Source organism: Rutilus rutilus (genome assembly GCF_951802725.1).
Source record: "Rutilus rutilus genome assembly, chromosome: 10".
Taxonomy (NCBI): domain Eukaryota; kingdom Metazoa; phylum Chordata; class Actinopteri; order Cypriniformes; family Leuciscidae; genus Rutilus; species Rutilus rutilus.
Window position 1 is genome coordinate 8,939,329 of NC_140215.1, and position 18,546 is coordinate 8,957,874.

The window sequence follows — 18,546 nt, forward strand, 5'->3', positions numbered from 1 at the left end:
TTTTGAATCTCTAAGGAGAGTATCTTATCTCTTACCCATGTCTTGATTTCTAGTTCAAGCAAAGTCGAATTTTTAGTTGAGCTTTGCTCCCACTTTGCTTCAGGCTTTAACTAATATTGAGTACATTCTGCCTTCTTTTTTTTTTGGGACTGTCTAGATTGTGTTTTTAGGACCAACAGTGAGAAACATCTAAGTTTACTCAGTTGCATACAAATTTTAGGTCTAGACCCGGCAGGTCAGCATGATTTGCCGCCCACCCAGAATGGGAGGCGTTGCGTTTGTTGCTGGCAAGTAATCAGGTCGTTCTTTGTCTTTGCTTCTCATGCAAGCCAAGCTCAACTCAGCTTTTAGTCAGTGCATTAACCAAAGAAAGTCTGAAAGGGCCTTTTAGAGAAAATTAGCAGCAAACCCTTCTGAGGAATGTGACCGTGTACAATTGCTGCTGCATGTATTCCAGCTCCTGCGGGTTCATAGTCGACGTCTTAAAATTCCCCCCTCTACTTATTTCAACCACTCAAATGTTGCATTTGGATACAAATCTGTTTATTTGAAGTGAGTGATGCTGTTTATATTGAAGTGAGATGCAGTACAAGTCTTAAGTTGTATATTCCCCCTGCATTGGAGTGTGAACCACAATTATTGCAAGTATAACGCACAACAGGAACAGAATCAATATGCTCCTACAAAGAATAATGTATGTTTGTTCTTACATTACATTCAATTGGATTTTAAAAGAACAATTTATTGCAAGTGTTTCATTTTGTAATTGTCAAGGGTACGGTGATCTGTGTGGCATTACATAGGACAAAACTGAATTCAAAAAATAGTAGTCAACACAAGAATATAAACACATTTTACAGATGTAAATAAGGCTTCACATTCGCAGAAATACAGACAATATGCACTGACGCAATGAAGACCGACAGTATGTTCACAAGGGCCTCATGAGACATTAAAAATGCTTACTTAACAAGTGAAGTCAAAAATCATTGGCTTCACTAGGCACCTGCATTTGTGACCAGCTGCACTTCAAACCAGCCGTCCACATTGGACTCGATCCCTTCTCTTTTCTGTGCATATGGTGGAGCCCCGCTGGTGTCCAACCTCAATATTACACAACTTACAAAATACCTCAACTATATGTCAAGCCAGCTGTGGTTTTCAAAAGGATGTTAGTGCCTGAGTGATTGTGGCTTTTGTGGCAAGCGTGGGCTCATAGGCCTAAAAAAGCAGGTCTGTAATGTTTACTTTGTACCATGGAACATCTAGATCAGCATATGATTTGCATGAAGGAAAAACTGAGGTGTGGCATCATCACCTTAAAGGGCAGTAAAAACTGATTTGAGTTCTAAAATCCCATTTCTGTTGCTATTTTTTGAAGCAAATATGATAATCTTCCCGTTTTGATGCAGAACTGCAAGAGGAAATGTCTAAATTCCTGCCTGACTGTGAACTTTGGTGGCAGGGAATCAATTGTGTGCAAATACCTTAAACCTGAAGTGTCTCGTTGCACTCATTTCGTAACGGACAAAGTGTAAATCACGTAAAGTGCTTGTGTAACAATCTTTGCAAAAACAAGAATTATGTGCTAAAAATCACTTTCTAATCAAACAGAACAAAATAAATCTAGTGCTAAAAACTAGTTGCAATGGGGCGAGTGTATCAGGGCCTAAATCTCCCAAAAAATTTCACACCACTAATATTCGGAATGTTAACAAGAAAACGGCTGCAATTCCCTCACTTCCACATGGTGAAAAAAAATCCACTTTGGTTACATGTACAAACTGTATATATATATATATATGTCTGCATTGCTTTCCAGAAGAGTTGTAATAATAGCACCACCGAAGCTGAGGTACAGAATACTGACTACATGTATATAAATATATAAGCATTATATAAGCATGACTGAATGAATAACTAGAACACTCCAAATACCTATAAAAGAGACTTTAACCATGGCTTGTAAAAAGCATTGAGGGGCAAACATTACAAAACTACTCTATCTTAAGTAGAACACATTGCAAAACTCACATACCTAGTCTGAAGATTAACTACGACCATAAAGTCGAAAAACCAATATATAAAATATGTAAAAGTAGAATAAATATGCCCATTTTTGCTTTGGAGTTATTAAAGCATGGTATATCGCATTAGAACCATAGTTCCCATTTGTGTGTTTTCCACTACAATTACTTCTCAGGCATTTTTACAGCACCTTGAACACAAAAAACAAGGGAAGCAATGCATGCTTTTTTGACATACATATCTCTAAGCGACGCTAAGGAGAGCTCCGTCTCTTCTTTGTTATTTTAGCTAATGGAGAAGAATTTTTACTCGTGCACGAGCACTGCAAAAGCATGCATGTTAGTAAAAGAGATGGAATGGGTTCCTGATGACGTTCTCGAAGAACACAGCATGCAAAACTAGTAGAAATTGGCTTACGGTCTCTTTAAATAGTTATACAGAGTTGGAAAGTGAGGGAATATTGGGATCTGGCTTCTGCTCGGGCGAACAGAACAGGAAGAGTCGACTTCGGAGGGTTTTATAGGCAAACCTGAAATACATCATATGTCCCATTGCAACGAAGGAAACTGAGATGATCACGAGAAGACCGAAGGCCTCTGGATTTGGTGCAAGGATGACCATGATGAAGTGCAGGAGATCAAGTAGATAGTTCATAGAGTTCTGGACACCATTGATGACTCCTCTCTCAGACTCAATCACATTCTCTTGGATCAGTTGGGTCACGGTCAAGTCAAAGGACCAAAGACCTGAAAGCAATTTAAGAGAAACAATTCAAACATACTGTGACATTAAAAGAGCGCCAGCACACAATTATCACAAACATGACTTCTTGTTATTTGGTCTCAAAGGTTGGCTTTACAACTTTCAGGTGATAAAAAGATATGGATATCATTTTCCTCTTCTCGAAGATAACGGAAAATGAGGACTAAATACAACTATTTCTATTGTTTCCTGTTGGTTGCTCATTTACTTACCAATTCTAGCAGCAATGACACCGGCGAAGAGAAGACTGACAGACATGTAGGACTCCACTTGGGGGGCTTCCTCAAAAACAGTGGCATTTGTCTGAATCTGTGATTCAATTGTAGGAACAAAAGTAGGACTCTCGCGCAGCGAGCCGCTGTCTCCAAACAGATGTTTTAAGACCTCTTCGAAGGGCGAGACGCTGAGATCGAAAGGGCTGCCAGGAGCAAAGACGGATGCCACGCAGAGCACGAGGCAAGATAGTTGGATGACTCCAGCGATGAAGCCGGTTCTGATCAGGCCGCACTTCTTTCTGATCCAGGTGAAGCCCACCGTTCCACAGATTCCAGATATAGCCGAGGCTCCCATGAGAAGACTGAGCACAGAGCCGTTCAGGCCCTGAGTGTACGCGTAGCCAGTGGTGATGCAGTCAAAGCCCAGAACGGTCATGTAGAGGAAAGCCAGAGACATGCCGGCAAAGAAGATGGACTGATTGTAGTAGGCTACCCAGCCATCCTTAAAGGTACGGATGGGCTCTGTCATTTGGTAGCAGCAACTGGTTTTCTTCTTCACCTCAGCGGTTTCATTCATCAGCTGGGAGCCTTCAACTGGACTTTCACTATTTCCAATCTCTGTAACAGTGAATAGGAAAGCCACAAAAGTAAAGTTAAGTAAAGAGCTATAGATATAACTGGATATGTCACTCCTTGCGTCAGCATTTAGAAAATGCACAATGAAAGGCACTTTCAACAAATAGGGTACAAAATAGGATTTGGAACTTTAAAAAAAAGCAAATGATCAGTGAAAAGTTGCTTAATCTTCAAAAAAGAAGAAAAAACAAAGTGAAGATGTTTCATAATTTGCCTTATATGCAGGTTTATAGTGCAAGTGCAGTTAACACTATAGTTTGAGTAACTTATTGATCAAATTAATTGTTTACTTCCTGGATGTCACAATTTTAAGGAATGTTACATTTTTGTAATGGGAAAAATCCATAGGTAACAGGATTCTGCACAAAGTTTTGTTTGTAATGCTTAAAAAAAAAGAAAAAAGTGAAAAGTGGCAGAGGAGTTTGGGTAGTATAACAAACCTTTTTGTTTGTTGAGATGCTTCAGCTCCTGGTCATCAGTGTTCTTCTGTCCTGATTTTAAGGCAAGCGCTGGAGTCTTCTGATAAACTTTCCAAAGCAGGAAGTACTCCAAGCACATGGAGAACAGGTTCCAGCCCGAGATAAAACCACAGCCGATGAAATGGGAACCGAATGACATGATCTGGCCCACAAGCATTGGAGCCAGAATGTTGGTTAACTGGTCAATTATTCTTACAGTTGCGTTCATATCTGACAAAATAGAAATACAGAAAACAAAAGAGAGAATAACTGTTAAAATCTGAGATTTATTTTCTATATTCTGAAAACTGTTGTGCTGCTTAATATATATTATATACATTGAAAGCATATATTATATACATATTTTTTATGTTTATTTAGTTTTTTCCACAGTAATGAGAAAGCTATGTGTTAGCTATGCTTTCATGGATTTCTGGGAGGTTACTGGGTTCATTGATGGGTTTATAATGAGAGTCATAAGGAATGACAGCTGATGCAAGCACTCTATGAAGATAAGACGATTGATGGAGAAAGAGCTGTAATGCGTTTTATGAGTTTTCACGACTAAGTGATATGATTATTACAGACAGTATAGTGGTCAAAAAAAAAAAAGTATTTGGACACGTAAGCCACATTCCGTTAAATAAAATAAAAAAATACAAATGCTAAATAATTTACACAATGAAAAATTATTTTATTGTTAAACTTAGTGGAACAAGTCCTTAGTTCATGTGATGAACTACAACTGTGTTTACTCTGAAATATATGAAATTCATATATCTTTAGTTTGGCTTAGTGTCTAAAAGTGTCCAAATACTTTTTGGGGCCACTGAAATAAAGCTGAAGAAGGTGAAACATTAAAAGTCCTGACCTGCCAGATTGCTCCGATCATCTCCAGCTACAACCACAACCCAGTCCCTCTGGATGGTGATAGACATAGCTGTGCTGGCTAGGTTAGCGATGTTAGCAATGCTGATGACCATAATGTAGCATGATGTCTGCAATGACAAAAAAACATGTCACTGTCTCCAATATATTGTTAATTGTTTTAGTACACTGCCACAAAAAGCTTAAAGTCAATTTTCAGGAACAGTCCAGAACAAAAAAACGGTTCATTGAACAAGCCACATTTTGTCTGCTATATGGGTTCTCGACCTCAGTGACACGGGACAAACAGCAGGTTTTGTTTGTTATTGTATATGTTAAGCTTTCCAGTCTTTTAACAGACTCAAAGGACTAATATTGAGTAAGCAACATGCTTTCTACTCATGTGACATCCCTGGATTCTGCTGACAGCATGTCATCGTTTTGTTACCAAGGTGTCGTGTTTCACTTACATGAACTTAAATTGAGGCCGTGCAAAAAAAAGAGGGGAGCTTTTCCTCTTTTTAGACACCATTATCTTCTATATAGGTTAGAAATTGATAAGGAGCTTGAAATTACTATGGATATCCTCTTATAATTTTTGCCAACTATGAAAAATAAACTTTTTTTCCCCACACATTCTAAACAGCAAGTCAGAGTGAAACAATATGCATAAAAATGGAGTAAGAACAAAACTGGAGGCAAAAGTGCAGCAAAAATGTTCTGCTCTTGGAAATGATGACTTTCTTTATTGTGCATAAATATGGGTTAGTTCTGTGGGCTTTCGAAGAACTATTTACTCTGTGAATACTGATAGATAAATAGTGTCAGAGTTTTGCTAGGAATCAAACTCACCAGCAACCATCCGTCATACATGGTAGAAAGTTTTTCTTTATACTGGAAAACAGCCATCAGAAGGATACCGCAGAGAATGACAGCACTGTTCTGGACAACCAAAGATGTCTGCGCCACTGAAATTAAGAAAGAAATCCAGACTCAGTTGCATTCAGTAAAAATGTTGGAATAACGGGCATAATTAATGAGTAATTAATGTGTTGTGTTTCACAATAATCCTGCATGCTCTGTGGTTTGGGCTTTGCCATGTTTACCTTTCAGTCTGGGGTTTTTGTCCACCCAGTCACCAATAATAGCGCCCAGTAAGAGGACGGACCCCGCAACCACCAGTCCATACACGGCTGTCAAGAGTAAACTATTGCCATACAGCTCCACCAAAAACACAGCCACAGCAAAATTCCACATCCGATCCCCCTGTAACATAATGACACAATGATCATCAGTCAACGTAATTTTGTGATTGAAATAAGACTAGTACACTGGGATTCATGCAAAAGAATTAGTTGTCACTGTCAGTAGTATTTTGCAGCTTATGTTAGCTGATATGGATCAACACATTTATAGGCTATAAGACAAAGTATTAATAAAATAATGAATATATTAGACACGTGTGTTTTGGAGTAAAATTAATGATCTTCAAACTGTCACTCTGCTGTCATTGTAGATATTATCTCTTAGTAATATCAAAACCAATTTTTTCTTTCTTTTTTTTTAAGTTCAAATAAACATTAAAATAACAAATTAAGTTTTTATGAAAAAAGGTAAAGCTGAATTTCCCTGAACTTAAGACAAACAAATACAGTACTCTAAAATATTCATAAATAATCAATAAAATGTAATACAAATGTTTATAATAAAAACTATTTTTGTTATTGCTGTGACTGACACGTTAAAAGAAGAACGAGAGCTGTCAAACAAAGACCCTAATGCAAATAAATCACTCACCCATGTTGACAGAGAATGTCCGAGGTAAATGAGGAATTTTGCAGACGTGAAGAATTCGCGAACTCTTTCTGAAGAGACAGAGAAAATGTAGAAAGTGAGAATAATTCAAGTGCAAGGTTTATTTATTATTTTGGTCAAGCCAAAAGGGCGCATTTCATTTATCACAGATTGCTACTGCCAAACAAATCAGTAAACACTTACCACAGCAAGGTTTCTTAGATGCAGCGCTGTCCATTGCGTGTTATATATCGATTGTATTTGTTCGGTTTTGTCAAGCGTTAACGTTTGATTCTTTTGTAAGGGTTCGGGTTAAACGGACAAAGTAAATCCTCGATGCAAATATTTCCTGCGCAAAACACGAATATTTCCCTTCCCTCCTCTCCTAACTTAGCCAACACTGTAGCTGAAGTTGGAGAGAAATAACCTTTCTAGAACAACTAAATGTGCAAAAACATATAACACCCGAAAGGGCCAGACCCGCGCTCACGGATGCAGCCGAGCTCCGTGTTTATCCCACAGACAAGACCCGTCTGACAGACTGCTGATATATACTGCGAAAATACACTCCGCCCCTTTTGTGCTCAACAAAAACAGAACTAGTTTCCGTGACACAGCAACATATTTAATAACACAAGCTCATCTGAACAGATCAATGTCATGATTTTGATTCACTAGATGAATCTGCAAAATAAATAGCTATTTTAAAATAGCCTCGTTGCGGTAATCAACAAGTCTAAAAATGTTATTGTAGGGGTTTGTCTCTCCATAAGTGACTACATGATTACAAACTTTAAACCCCTTATCAATTCAAATGGTTTTGAATTCTTTCCTCCAAAGTTAAAATTCAATATTCTCATATTTGAAATATGAAGTGGACAAACAGGCAAGGGCCAACAATATAACGATGGCATCGGGGCATGTTGTAACTTGTCACAAAATGTTTTTAATGGGCATTAATGGTGGAAATTCTTAATTTAGGCAAGTTACTTGCAGTCAAGTGTTTAAAGAGATAGTTCACCCCAAAATATAAATTCTGTCATCATTTCCTCACCCTCAAGAAGATATTTTGAAGAATATCGGTCACCAGACAGTTGACAGCATTTTCATATTTGGAAAAAGATGGCTACCATCAACTGTTTGGTTACTAATATTCTTCAAAAAAGATCTTCTTTTGTGTTCAACAGAAGAAAGAAACTCATACAGGTTTGGGAAAACATAAGGGTGAGGAAATCACAACAGAATTTTTGGGTGAACTATTAAGGTCTAAACTTTTTTGTACACAGCATCCTACTGCCAAACAAATCAGTAAAGCATTTACCACAGCAAGGTTTAGATGCACCAATGTCCATTAAATTGGTATTGGCCATTAAAAAACCCATATCAGTATGAACAATCTCTTTAGGCTATGTCACCATGACAGTTTGATGGGTGACCTGTTGAATTTGAGGACTTAAGGGTGCATGGTACTGTAAAACTCGGTCAAATGGGTAATTCTACAACACAAGTCTTGATGGCCATTACTGATTTATGGAAATCCAAAAACTATTGCCAATTAGTAGGGTTTCCATACAATCAGGGTCCACTTTGTCTTATATACCGAATATCAATCTAGATAGATTTATTTTCACAATCAGTACTGGAAGATTTTTCTTTCTCACTGTTCTTGGTTGCACTTTGGATCACTGACAGCTATTTCCCAACAGTTTGGCAGTATATGCCTCTTCCCAATAGTATCCAGATTTATTCTATTCAGGTCAGTGCTAACACAGCAGCAGCTTCAGCACAGAAATAAACATAATGTGAAATGTTACATGGAAAGCTACATGTTTTGTTTTCTGCACACTTGAAAGTTATTGCACACTCACTTCTCCAACCCAATTATTGCCTAACCATGAGAGGAACTCGAGTCTTTTTTAATTTATAAAGTAATTTAGTCTCAGTGGACATGCTTCAATTAAAATTGTCTATACACTTTTTGCTAAAATGGCTATACCATTTTTGGTTTCCCAAAGAACCTTTTGAGTGAACAGTTCTTAAAAAAACATGTGTTTACTTAGTGTGAAGAACATTTTATTCTAAAGAACTCCTTTTCACTATAAATAACCTTTTGTGCAATGGAAAGGTACTATGGATGTTAAAGGTTCTTCATGGGACCATAGATGCTTTCTTTCTGACGCAGAAGCTCATGGCAAAAGTAATAGCATGTTTTTCTTATCTCATGAATTTTTTTTTTTTTTTTTGACATGATAATGCATAAAAAGTGAAGTAATGCTTTGCTCGGTTTGATTGTTTTTAAATAATAACGTGATGCAATGATATGTCTAATCACAAAACAAACAGAGAGGATTGTGTTGTTATACCTCTTTGTTAGTGGTTTTCATATTTGTTTGCTGCAGTATTTGGCAGTAGCCTATGCATGACAAAGCAACACCTAACACTGGTTGTGGGCCTGATTAAAAAGTCTGACGATTAGAAACCCATCCCATTCACAGAAGGCTCAAAAGCTGAGTCACGTTGCACACGGAACCATCCACAGAAATCTGAGACATGGAAATCAGAGACTTGGTTTTGTGCTCCACCACTCTGTTGGTCTCATAAGACCATATATGTGCTTTACTTGCTGGCTCATATCCTTTACATCTGTAGAATGAAAGAATCCGACACTGGTGACTTTCCCACTTGTCAAACAACACATTTTTTAACACAGCACAACAATATTCGGGCTCTATTCATGGTTTTTATGGTAAGAACCTCGTCTATAGCTAGATTAAATTGAGCAAATTACAACTAAACGTGGTTTTCTTTGACCTGACGAATCAGCTGAGCAACTGTCCCAATACATTTACTAACCCTGGACATTGGCAATTCTTGGGCTGATAAGGATCCAAACTTTACACAGGTGTCTAGAATCAATATAGGATTGCTGCCATGACCAAGACTGAACCCAAACAAACTAGTGTGTTTGTGATATTAGAGGTGGAAACACACAAGTAAACACTGTTCACGTGATTTAACACTTAAGCCTTTTAAGGGTGACCACACATTTCAACAGAACTATACAGCACAGGGGCTAATGCACAATCAACAGGACCACAAACACAAACACAAACACTGTAATTCAGTAAATGCAGGCTTTCTGTGTCATGAATGAGGTTAGAAGTTTACGAAACAGGAGAGTGGGATCTAACTGGTATTAAAAATAGGAATGATTACAAAAACCAATAGATCCTATGTTTAGAACAACAGACAACAGATTAAAATGACTTCCAGGTGCTTGCTTGCTTATTATTCATTATTATGCATTATTCATCTGAAAAATGAAGTGCATGTATAGTGTGCACTTGCGGTGACTCAAACCTTAAAATAAAGTTTATGTCTGCCAGCCCAACAAAACAATATGGAAATATTTCACTGATGGACAATGATAAAAAGCATAGCTAGAGGCAGTTATAGGGGTCTTATTAGGGTGACCAGATAAATCTGGGAACAGTTTCCCGGCTTTTGGTGGCAGGTCTCCAGCTGTCTTTACAGCACGTTAATACACTGCAACATACCTATGCCACTTTGGTGAAAGTACACCTCAATTTTAATAAAAAATTAATAAAGTAAACAATTATACTTTCAGCAATTACTCTTGCAGAAAGCACATGATTTGTTCTGTGCAAAATAATAAGCCCAGTTAGGGATAGTACTACTATCCATAAACACAAACATAAAATAACATCTAAAAAAAAAAAGTTGTAATTACTGTATACAGCATATTAACAGTTTGTGAAAATACATTTAGAAAATGTCAAAATATTTGTTAAATACAGTTTTATTTATCTCATATTTATTTTTTGCAAATCTGTTTTTGTAAAGTCATCATTTTGTTATACTTTTGTTTTGATCTGTATGCAATGGTTACTATTTACTATTTTTAGTGTGATTTTTGACGAATTAAAACCATCTGGGGTCAGTTTGACCTGCAAAAACATAATATAGTTATTAATTATAATAGTATAAGAAACCCAAAACAATTAAAAAAATAAAAACATCCAAAAATATATTGTACCCATTTCTTGATTCATAGATAATAAACAAGTGAGATTTCAGTGACATTTTAACCACTAAACTAGGATATGTCCCTGGATTACATTTCAGAAATCTGGTTACATGCAGTCTTTTTCACAAAGTCTTTTGTCTCAATACATGTGATCATTTCAGGGAGGTGCATTTTAAAAGTAGCCTATTACAAAACCCTTTGTCATCATAAGAGATGACTTCATGAATCAGGATTCTGCAGTTAGGATTGTGGCTGTTGGCTATTCAAAAATCAAAAGGCTCCATTGTACCCTATACATACTACCTGGATTCAACACATTTTTACAGTAAGACAGTAAAAGCCGGTCAGCTTTGACTAAACTTTTCCCCCCCGTCAAGGTTAAAATGCAAACAATGTGCTTTGACATGTTTAGAGCAAAGCTCTCGTTACAGGACAACAGCATTTTTGGGATAATTGGACGTTGCATAAGAGTTAATGTTCATTTTCTTTACCTGTATGGTACAGCAGGATATCAGATAGAATAGAATCAGATAATATCAGTTCTAGGTTCTGGTGATGAAAAACTCTTAGTGGATCATTGCCCTGGGTGTGAAATATTACAAAATCTATTTGGATGCATAAAATTGACTTATGGTCAATTAGGGATGTGTTAAAACAACCTTTTGTCATCACAAGCAGTGACCTCATAGATCAGGATTGAGGATTTAGGATTTTGGCTGTTGAACTCTTTAGTTTTGTGGGAGAAAGAAAATCAAGAGGCTCCATTGTTTTTAGAGTAAGACAGTAAAAGCCGGTCAGCTTTGACTTTAAAATGCAATCAATGTGCTTTGACATGTCTTGAGAAAGCTCTTCAGCTACATCACGGCAACAAAAATATTTTTTAATAATATGATGTTATGTACACCAAGAGTTATGGTATCATGATACTTTTTTGTTCTCCTTCAAGTATGGTAGGATATGTTTCAGCATCAGATCATATCAGTTTGAGACAGGTATCAGCTGCTGGTTGCTCTGATAGTGAGTCACTGCCCTAGATGTTGAAATATATTGTAAAATCCAGGGTTTGGATTGGACCAATCTGAGCTGTTATTCTTGAAAATGTACCCTTACGAAAACAAGCCATGATTGATTTCACAAAAAAAAAAAAAAAAAAAAAAAAAAAAAAAAACCTTCCTAACCATTGGTAACCACAAATTAACCATAATTTTGCAACACTAACCATAGTTTAACCATGATATTTATAGTAATATTGTGGTTATACAAATGATAATCAATTCGCCCAAAAAAAAAAAAATATATATATATATAGGCTATATATATATATATATATAATATATATGGTTAGGCCTACATTCTATCTCGACACATTATCAGTAATGAAAAACTACATCTATCATCCTCATTCATCCGCATTTCTTTGTTCAAATGCTCCAGCCTCTTGCAGCTACCGTCAAACCATTATTTTCATTCTCTTTAAACAGTTCAATTTAACATAATGGTATTTTTGTGGGGATTATGATTTCGTAAACACTTACGTGACGCACTTTTAAAGCGCCGTTGTCTGCACCCCCCCGCATACGTCATTCGTGTTCGACGAACGAGCTACTTGCATGTGGAAATGTTTCCTTAAATCAGACGAAGCGTTTTGACTTTTTATATAAAATGTCTTCTAAGAACATACAGCGAACGGAACCTGGGACTCAAGAAGAGCTCGCACAAAAAGAGGAGCTAAACAATAAGGTTTCCTATTAAAATATTTTGCAAAGCCTATACGTTATATAGAGCTCTACATAATCATAAATTTACGTTATTTGTCAGTTATAAAGTAATTTATGGTTTTAATCACTGTTTACAAACCTTTTTTTCCAATAAACCAAACGATTTATTTACAGATAAAAGAGCAAAAGATTTTAGTCGACGAGTTGAGCAATTTGAAGAAAAACAGGGTATGTATGTATGTATGTTGTCCCATATCATATAGGCTTGGTCATGCTACATTTGAGTAGCAGATGCTGTCACTCAATTATAGATAAGTCAAACTGCAGAGTACTCATCTCCACATCCTATAGAAGTTCATATATGCTTAAAAATATGCTTTTTTTAACTGTAACTTATATGGTTAATAAAAAAAAAATCACTTTTCGTCTCTGGTCCGTAATCCTTAGTGATTTCAATTTTCTTATTGAAAAAAGTAACAAAAGGAGTATTAGTGTATATATATATATATATATATATATATATATATATATACTCTCTTTATTTGTTGTATATACCCACTTACTAACATGTAAACAATATCAACATTTACCTCTAAGTCAGTGGTTTTATGGCATAAATTTAAATGAAGAGGATTTAGGATTACCCATATTTTTAGGATTATATATGCAGATTTTGCCAGAATATCATTATGTTCTGGTAATCCTAACCTTATTCTTATAGAGAGTGTACATACAGCAACCCAACAGCAATATATTCTTCCTGGCAGACAAAGGAGAGAGTCTTAGCTCATGTAAAAGTAAGTTTCATCATAAATAATTTATAAAATCATAAATACCAACTGTTGTGAGTTCTTTCTAATACTGTCATCTTGCCTTTTACAGAGGATCTTGATAACATGAGGAAGGAATATCAAGATATTTAGTTCCGTGGGATCATGTGTGGGATCTGCTGTGTGGTCAGTTTGACCACACCGCATGATCCACTAGAGGAGTGTGTGCATGAAAATCTCAAATACAGAGGGCCCAACTGTAGCCGGGACATTACAGTAACAATCTCAGACTGCAGTCTCCTTTTCTCTGCACATGTGCTTCATATGAGGGGTTGCCTGACACCTCAGCCTCTTCAAGATGACAACGGGAACATGCTTCTCTGGAATGGAGAGGTATTTGGTGGTCTGAGAGTAGAGCAGGAAGATAATGACACCAAAGTTGTTCTCCATCACCTGTCAATGGCGCAGAGCGCCTCAGATGTGATATTTTTACTGTCACAACTCAAAGGACCCTGGGCCTTTATCTATTACCAAAAAGCAGAGCACTGTATCTGGTTTGGGAGGGACTTTTTTGGAAGAAGAAGTCTGCTTTGGAAATTTGATCCTGAAAGAGCATCTTTCACACTCGCATCTGTTGCTTCCCAGTCAGCAGATCAAATTCAATCTCAGTGGCAGGAAGTACCACCTAGTGGAGTTTACAGGTTTGACCTAACGGACTCTTCATTCCTAGGGACATTTGTTTTTGATCTTTATCCATGGGTTTTCCACAATGGCGATAAGCCAAATGAAAGCTCGGAATTTAAATGCGAAAGTCTACCCAGATCTGTCTCTGTAAACACAAATAGTTCTGGACTTTACCTGACCTGCCCTGTTTGTCCAATGAATACATCAATTTCATCACTTACAACTGAACAAGATCAGAATGCCTCTCAAACCTCTGTTGCAATTCTGAAAGAATTACTAACAAACACTCAAAAGAAAGCGATGGTTAGCACGCTCATTGATGTTCTAAGCGAGGCTGTCCGTAAGAGAGTTTGTTACCTACCTGCTCAAGATGAAATGGCGGTCCCCTTAAATTATACAAAAGCTGGTATTGCCATTCTTTTCTCTGGGGGAATTGATTCAATGGTATTAGCTGCCCTTGCTGATAGGCATATTCCTGCAGACAAACCCATTGACCTACTCAATGTTGCTTTCAAAATCCAAGAGCCAAAAGTGCCTCCCAAGTCTTTGAAGAAAGGGAAAAATAAGAAGAAAGACTGTGATGCTGATAAAACTCAATCGGATCAGCAGAGCTTTAACTGCTTTGATGTGCCAGACAGAATAACTGGAAGAGCTGGTGTGCAAGAACTAAAAAATCTCAGTCCAAACCGCCAGTGGAACTTTATCGAAATTAACGTGACTCAAGAGGAGCTTCAAGAAATGCGACACAAACGCATCCGTCATTTGGTTCACCCTTTGGACACTGTTCTGGATGACAGCCTTGGATGTGCCGTCTGGTTTGCTGCCAGAGGAACTGGCATCATAAATGAGGGTGTTGAAGAAGAGCTTTATATTTCAGAAGCAAAGGTTACTTTGTTTTTCTGTTTGCACTTGAATTATGTCTATATGAAAATTGATGTCATTGTTAAGACTTAAAGTTGATTTTCCTCTTTTTAAAGGTGATTTTGACTGGCATCGGAGCAGATGAACAGCTGGCGGGATACTCCAGACACAGAGTGCGGTATAAGAGCTCTGGACTAGAGGGACTCGTCAAAGAGCTGGCTATGGAGCTGGGACGAATATCCTCGAGAAATCTGGGAAGGGATGACCGAATCATTGGGGACCATGGAAAAGAGGCCAGGCAAGAGGGACACTTTGCAGCTCAAGAAATATCTAAGATTAAAGAAATTCTATAGTATTGCACATAATACATACTGTATATTTCTTTTAACTCAGATTTCCATACTTGGACGAAGATGTAGTCAGTTTCCTTAATGGACTACCGGTGTCAGAGAAGGCTGACTTGTCTTTACCCAGAGGAGTTGGAGAAAAGCTGTTATTGAGGCTAGCAGCTGTCGAGTTAGGATTGGGACTCTCTGCTCTCTTACCTAAGAGAGCCATGCAGTTTGGCTCTAGAATTGCCAAGTTAGAAAATAGCCATGAAAAGGCCTCAGATAAGTGCAAAAGGCTGGTCACCACCTGATTTAATACTCTGACTATTGTCCTTTCTAATTTAACTAGATTGTGACAATAATTCACTCAAAAGTGGTACTGATACAGTTTTATTCTGAATGTAGTTTTCATGTTTGATTGTCATTACATGTTTGAACTACATTAAATAAACAGTTGGATTGTGAAGTTGGTCCTTGAAGTATTTGTCACATTCTATGTATGATGCAAGATTCCCCACATCAAATCGACCAGATATCCTGTGCACGTACACAGGCCTCCTAAAATTAAACCAAGCATGATTAATATCACTGAATGCAAGCAAAAACAATGCCTTATTATTGTCTACAGTCTGCCTTTAAGTGACCTTAATATGAGCCATGACAGAAAGGTCCCTGGTGCGTCCCGCTCTTCAATAGGTGCATTCTGTATGGAGAAGAGTTACATAAAATAAAAATAAAAACACACACTATAGAATAATTGAATAAATATAGATCACCTGTACCTTCTTCTCATTAAGAAACATGTCCAAAAGAGGAAGGGTGGTTCTTGAAAACAAGTAAAAACAAGGACACTGCAAAACGAGGAAAACGCATTAAAGACATCGCTTGTAAAAAATAAACAGTACTGAAATGTCTTCCAACGCAAATGAAAACATACTGCATTACGTGAACTTGTTTCACTTAAGAGAGGTTTTTCTTTCATACGCTGTACTTTAAGGTCCTCATCCAACTCCAGAATCCCATATTTGGATGTTTCTGAAGGTGGAAATGATATAATAATGGATTTAAAAACCAGTGACCATATGTTTAGCAAAGTTAAAAACATCCCCTGGTTTCACAGACGAGGCTTAAGCTTAATACCAGACTAAAATGCATGTTTTAACTGAAAGCAACCTCCACTAACATATCTTAAAATATGTCAGTGCCATTGTTTTGTCTCAAGATGCACACCAATAATGTTTTTTTTTCTAAGGCATGTTTATAAAAGCTACTTAAATGTCCTAATTAAACTAAGGCCTAATCCTGGCTTTATCTAAGCCCTGTCTGTGAAACTGGGTCATTGTTCTGTTTTTACGCTCACCCTCATCTTTGCATTGGTATGACAGCACTAAATTGCTCTCTTTTTCTTTATTTTGCACTTCAAAGAACCTCTCTGTGAATTTCCTCAGGCTGAAATCCTCTTTGAATAAAGTATCGCTGCAAAATAAAAAAATAAAAATGTCTCTCTTTTAAAGCCATCTCAAACACTGCCTGAAAGACAGTGCCTTATTCAGTCTGAAGCTGGTCATACCCTCCGATAACTAGTAAGTGGTCATCCACAGCACACAATTTGACTGTCAACTGAAGACAGGCAACAGCACCAAGTCTGTCCTGCAGAGACAATTGAAAGGGAGTTAAAAAAACAACAACATTGAACATCCATAAATTGCTCCATTCCAGTATGCTCACCTCGTTTCTTCTAGTACCATCGTTTATGATTTTAACATTGGGGAATTCTTGAGCCCACTGCTGGAATGCTTCAAAGTAAAGATCATTTGTCTGTGCAATAGATGATACAATTTGTTATTTAGGTCAAACACTATTACTTTCAAAGCTCAATACGGTCAAGGTTTATTTATTTTTTACTAAGCAGTTATTTTGGACTCACAACCACATAAACTGTGTCCACACATCCTGTCTTGGTCAGTGCCTGAACCCAGTGTGAGATAAGGGCACATGGACCGACGGGAAGCAGCGGCTTGGCAATGCCGCCCAGATGCTTGAAATTCCCAGTCGTGTCATTCTCGATATCCCTTTGCAGTCTAGTTCCATAACCTGCAGCTAAAATAACAGCTTTCATTGTCAGCTGATAATGAAAGTGAAAACAGCTCTTTTTTCAGCATGTGATTTTGAATAAGTTCGATGAAGTCGCAAAATTGTACACTTTCTGGGGCTTTCGACAGGAACATTCACTGGGCAAAGGTTGCTGTAGTTTCCTCAGTCACTCAGACCCAGACATGCGCAGTGCTGGTCCTCACAACTTTATCAAAGCGGTCCACATATCCACGAAGGTTAGCCTACTTAGCTCATAAATGTTAAATACGTTACGAGACGCTAAAGGGTAGTAGGGTAGGGGTCGTTTACTCTGAGGACTCTCTAGATATGCCTGTTCTGTATTGGTGCATACTATATTAAATCTGTACACTTTATTCAAGAGTAAAAAACAAAACAAAAACGCGAATCGGATCTTTTGAACAGTCCGGTTCATTGATTCATTTAAGGCTACGTCATGACGTACTTATGCAGTAGACGTAAATATGTGCGCGTAGGCATATTTTTTACAGTCTATGGCATACCTGTCAACCCTCCCGTTTTTCCCGGGATTCTCCCGTATTTTACATTGCTATCCCGCTATCATCCCGTTTAAATATTTTCCCGTATTTCTCCCGTATTTTTAATCTTTCTATAATTTTTTTTTTTTAAATCCCAATGGGCGCAAACCAGTTAAGCGAAAATCCCGCCCTGCAGCTAATTTCATTGGTTGAGGTTACAATGACGGGTAGGTTTAGGGATCAGTGTTTGGTGTAGGCAATCAGTACTGTGATTCACATGACCAATAAAATCTTTAGAATCGGCTGCAGGGCGGGATTTCCACTGAAGTAGTTAGGGGGAAAAAATCGCGCGAAGAAGAACAGCAGCATCCGAGGATGGACGAACATGAGAGAGATGGCATTAACACACGCAATTATGTCAAAATGTCCGTTTTGTCGAGTATCCTCATAAGAGCAGTCTGAGCAGTCTTAAATTAGTTTAAAAAAAAGTCGTAAATGAAAGCAAAGAGTTGTGAGAGAATGAGACGCGTGTGAGATCCGTCAGCGGCTGTTTTTAAAGAGACAGTAGCCAATAAAGCTTTCTGTCAGTAAAGTTAATCAAAGAACAAAGGTAACAGAGAAAAGCACTCACTGCTCTTGACTAAAGATCTTTTTTTACTTTAATAAGGATTAATCTATGTACAATTTAAATTGTATGCAGTGCAAACTGTTTGATAACTTCAATTTCTGTATATTTTTCCTACCTGTTAGACAAATATTTAAAATATACTGTTTTATGTTTTTCT

The 18,546-nt window shown here is 37.4% G+C and overlaps 4 protein-coding genes across 4 annotated transcripts; 2 read left to right on the top strand and 2 right to left on the bottom strand.

The window, feature by feature from the left end:
• Positions 1-526: 526 nt before the first annotated feature.
• Positions 527-7,331, bottom strand: slc40a1 (solute carrier family 40 member 1). Its single transcript, XM_084420607.1, has 8 exons — positions 6,965-7,331; positions 6,764-6,831; positions 6,073-6,232; positions 5,819-5,934; positions 4,971-5,097; positions 4,082-4,330; positions 3,003-3,623; positions 527-2,774 (listed from the first exon to the last, which is right to left on the bottom strand). The coding sequence occupies exons 1-8, from the start codon at positions 6,996-6,998 to the stop codon at positions 2,461-2,463; spliced, it is 1,689 nt and encodes a 562-aa protein (XP_084276733.1). The 5' UTR covers positions 6,999-7,331; the 3' UTR covers positions 527-2,460.
• Positions 7,332-12,374: 5,043 nt separating this feature from the next.
• asdurf (ASNSD1 upstream open reading frame) lies at positions 12,375-14,205 on the top strand. Its single transcript, XM_084422265.1, has 4 exons — positions 12,375-12,548; positions 12,701-12,754; positions 13,248-13,323; positions 13,409-14,205. Exons 1-4 carry the CDS (start codon positions 12,471-12,473, stop codon positions 13,447-13,449), a joined length of 249 nt encoding a protein of 82 aa, XP_084278391.1. The 5' UTR covers positions 12,375-12,470; the 3' UTR covers positions 13,450-14,205.
• asnsd1 (asparagine synthetase domain containing 1) lies at positions 13,462-15,636 on the top strand (the record flags this gene model as incomplete). The annotated part of the gene is made up of 3 exons (XM_084422263.1): positions 13,462-14,865; positions 14,958-15,139; positions 15,235-15,636. The coding sequence occupies 3 exons, from the start codon at positions 13,462-13,464 to the stop codon at positions 15,479-15,481; spliced, it is 1,833 nt and encodes a 610-aa protein (XP_084278389.1). The 3' UTR covers positions 15,482-15,636.
• Positions 15,545-17,715, bottom strand: LOC311298935 (uncharacterized protein). The gene is made up of 8 exons (XM_084422264.1): positions 17,098-17,715; positions 16,899-16,988; positions 16,741-16,820; positions 16,531-16,646; positions 16,108-16,205; positions 15,953-16,021; positions 15,815-15,873; positions 15,545-15,728 (listed from the first exon to the last, which is right to left on the bottom strand). Exons 1-8 carry the CDS (start codon positions 17,287-17,289, stop codon positions 15,608-15,610), a joined length of 825 nt encoding a protein of 274 aa, XP_084278390.1. The 5' UTR covers positions 17,290-17,715; the 3' UTR covers positions 15,545-15,607.
• Positions 17,716-18,546: the final 831 nt, after the last annotated feature.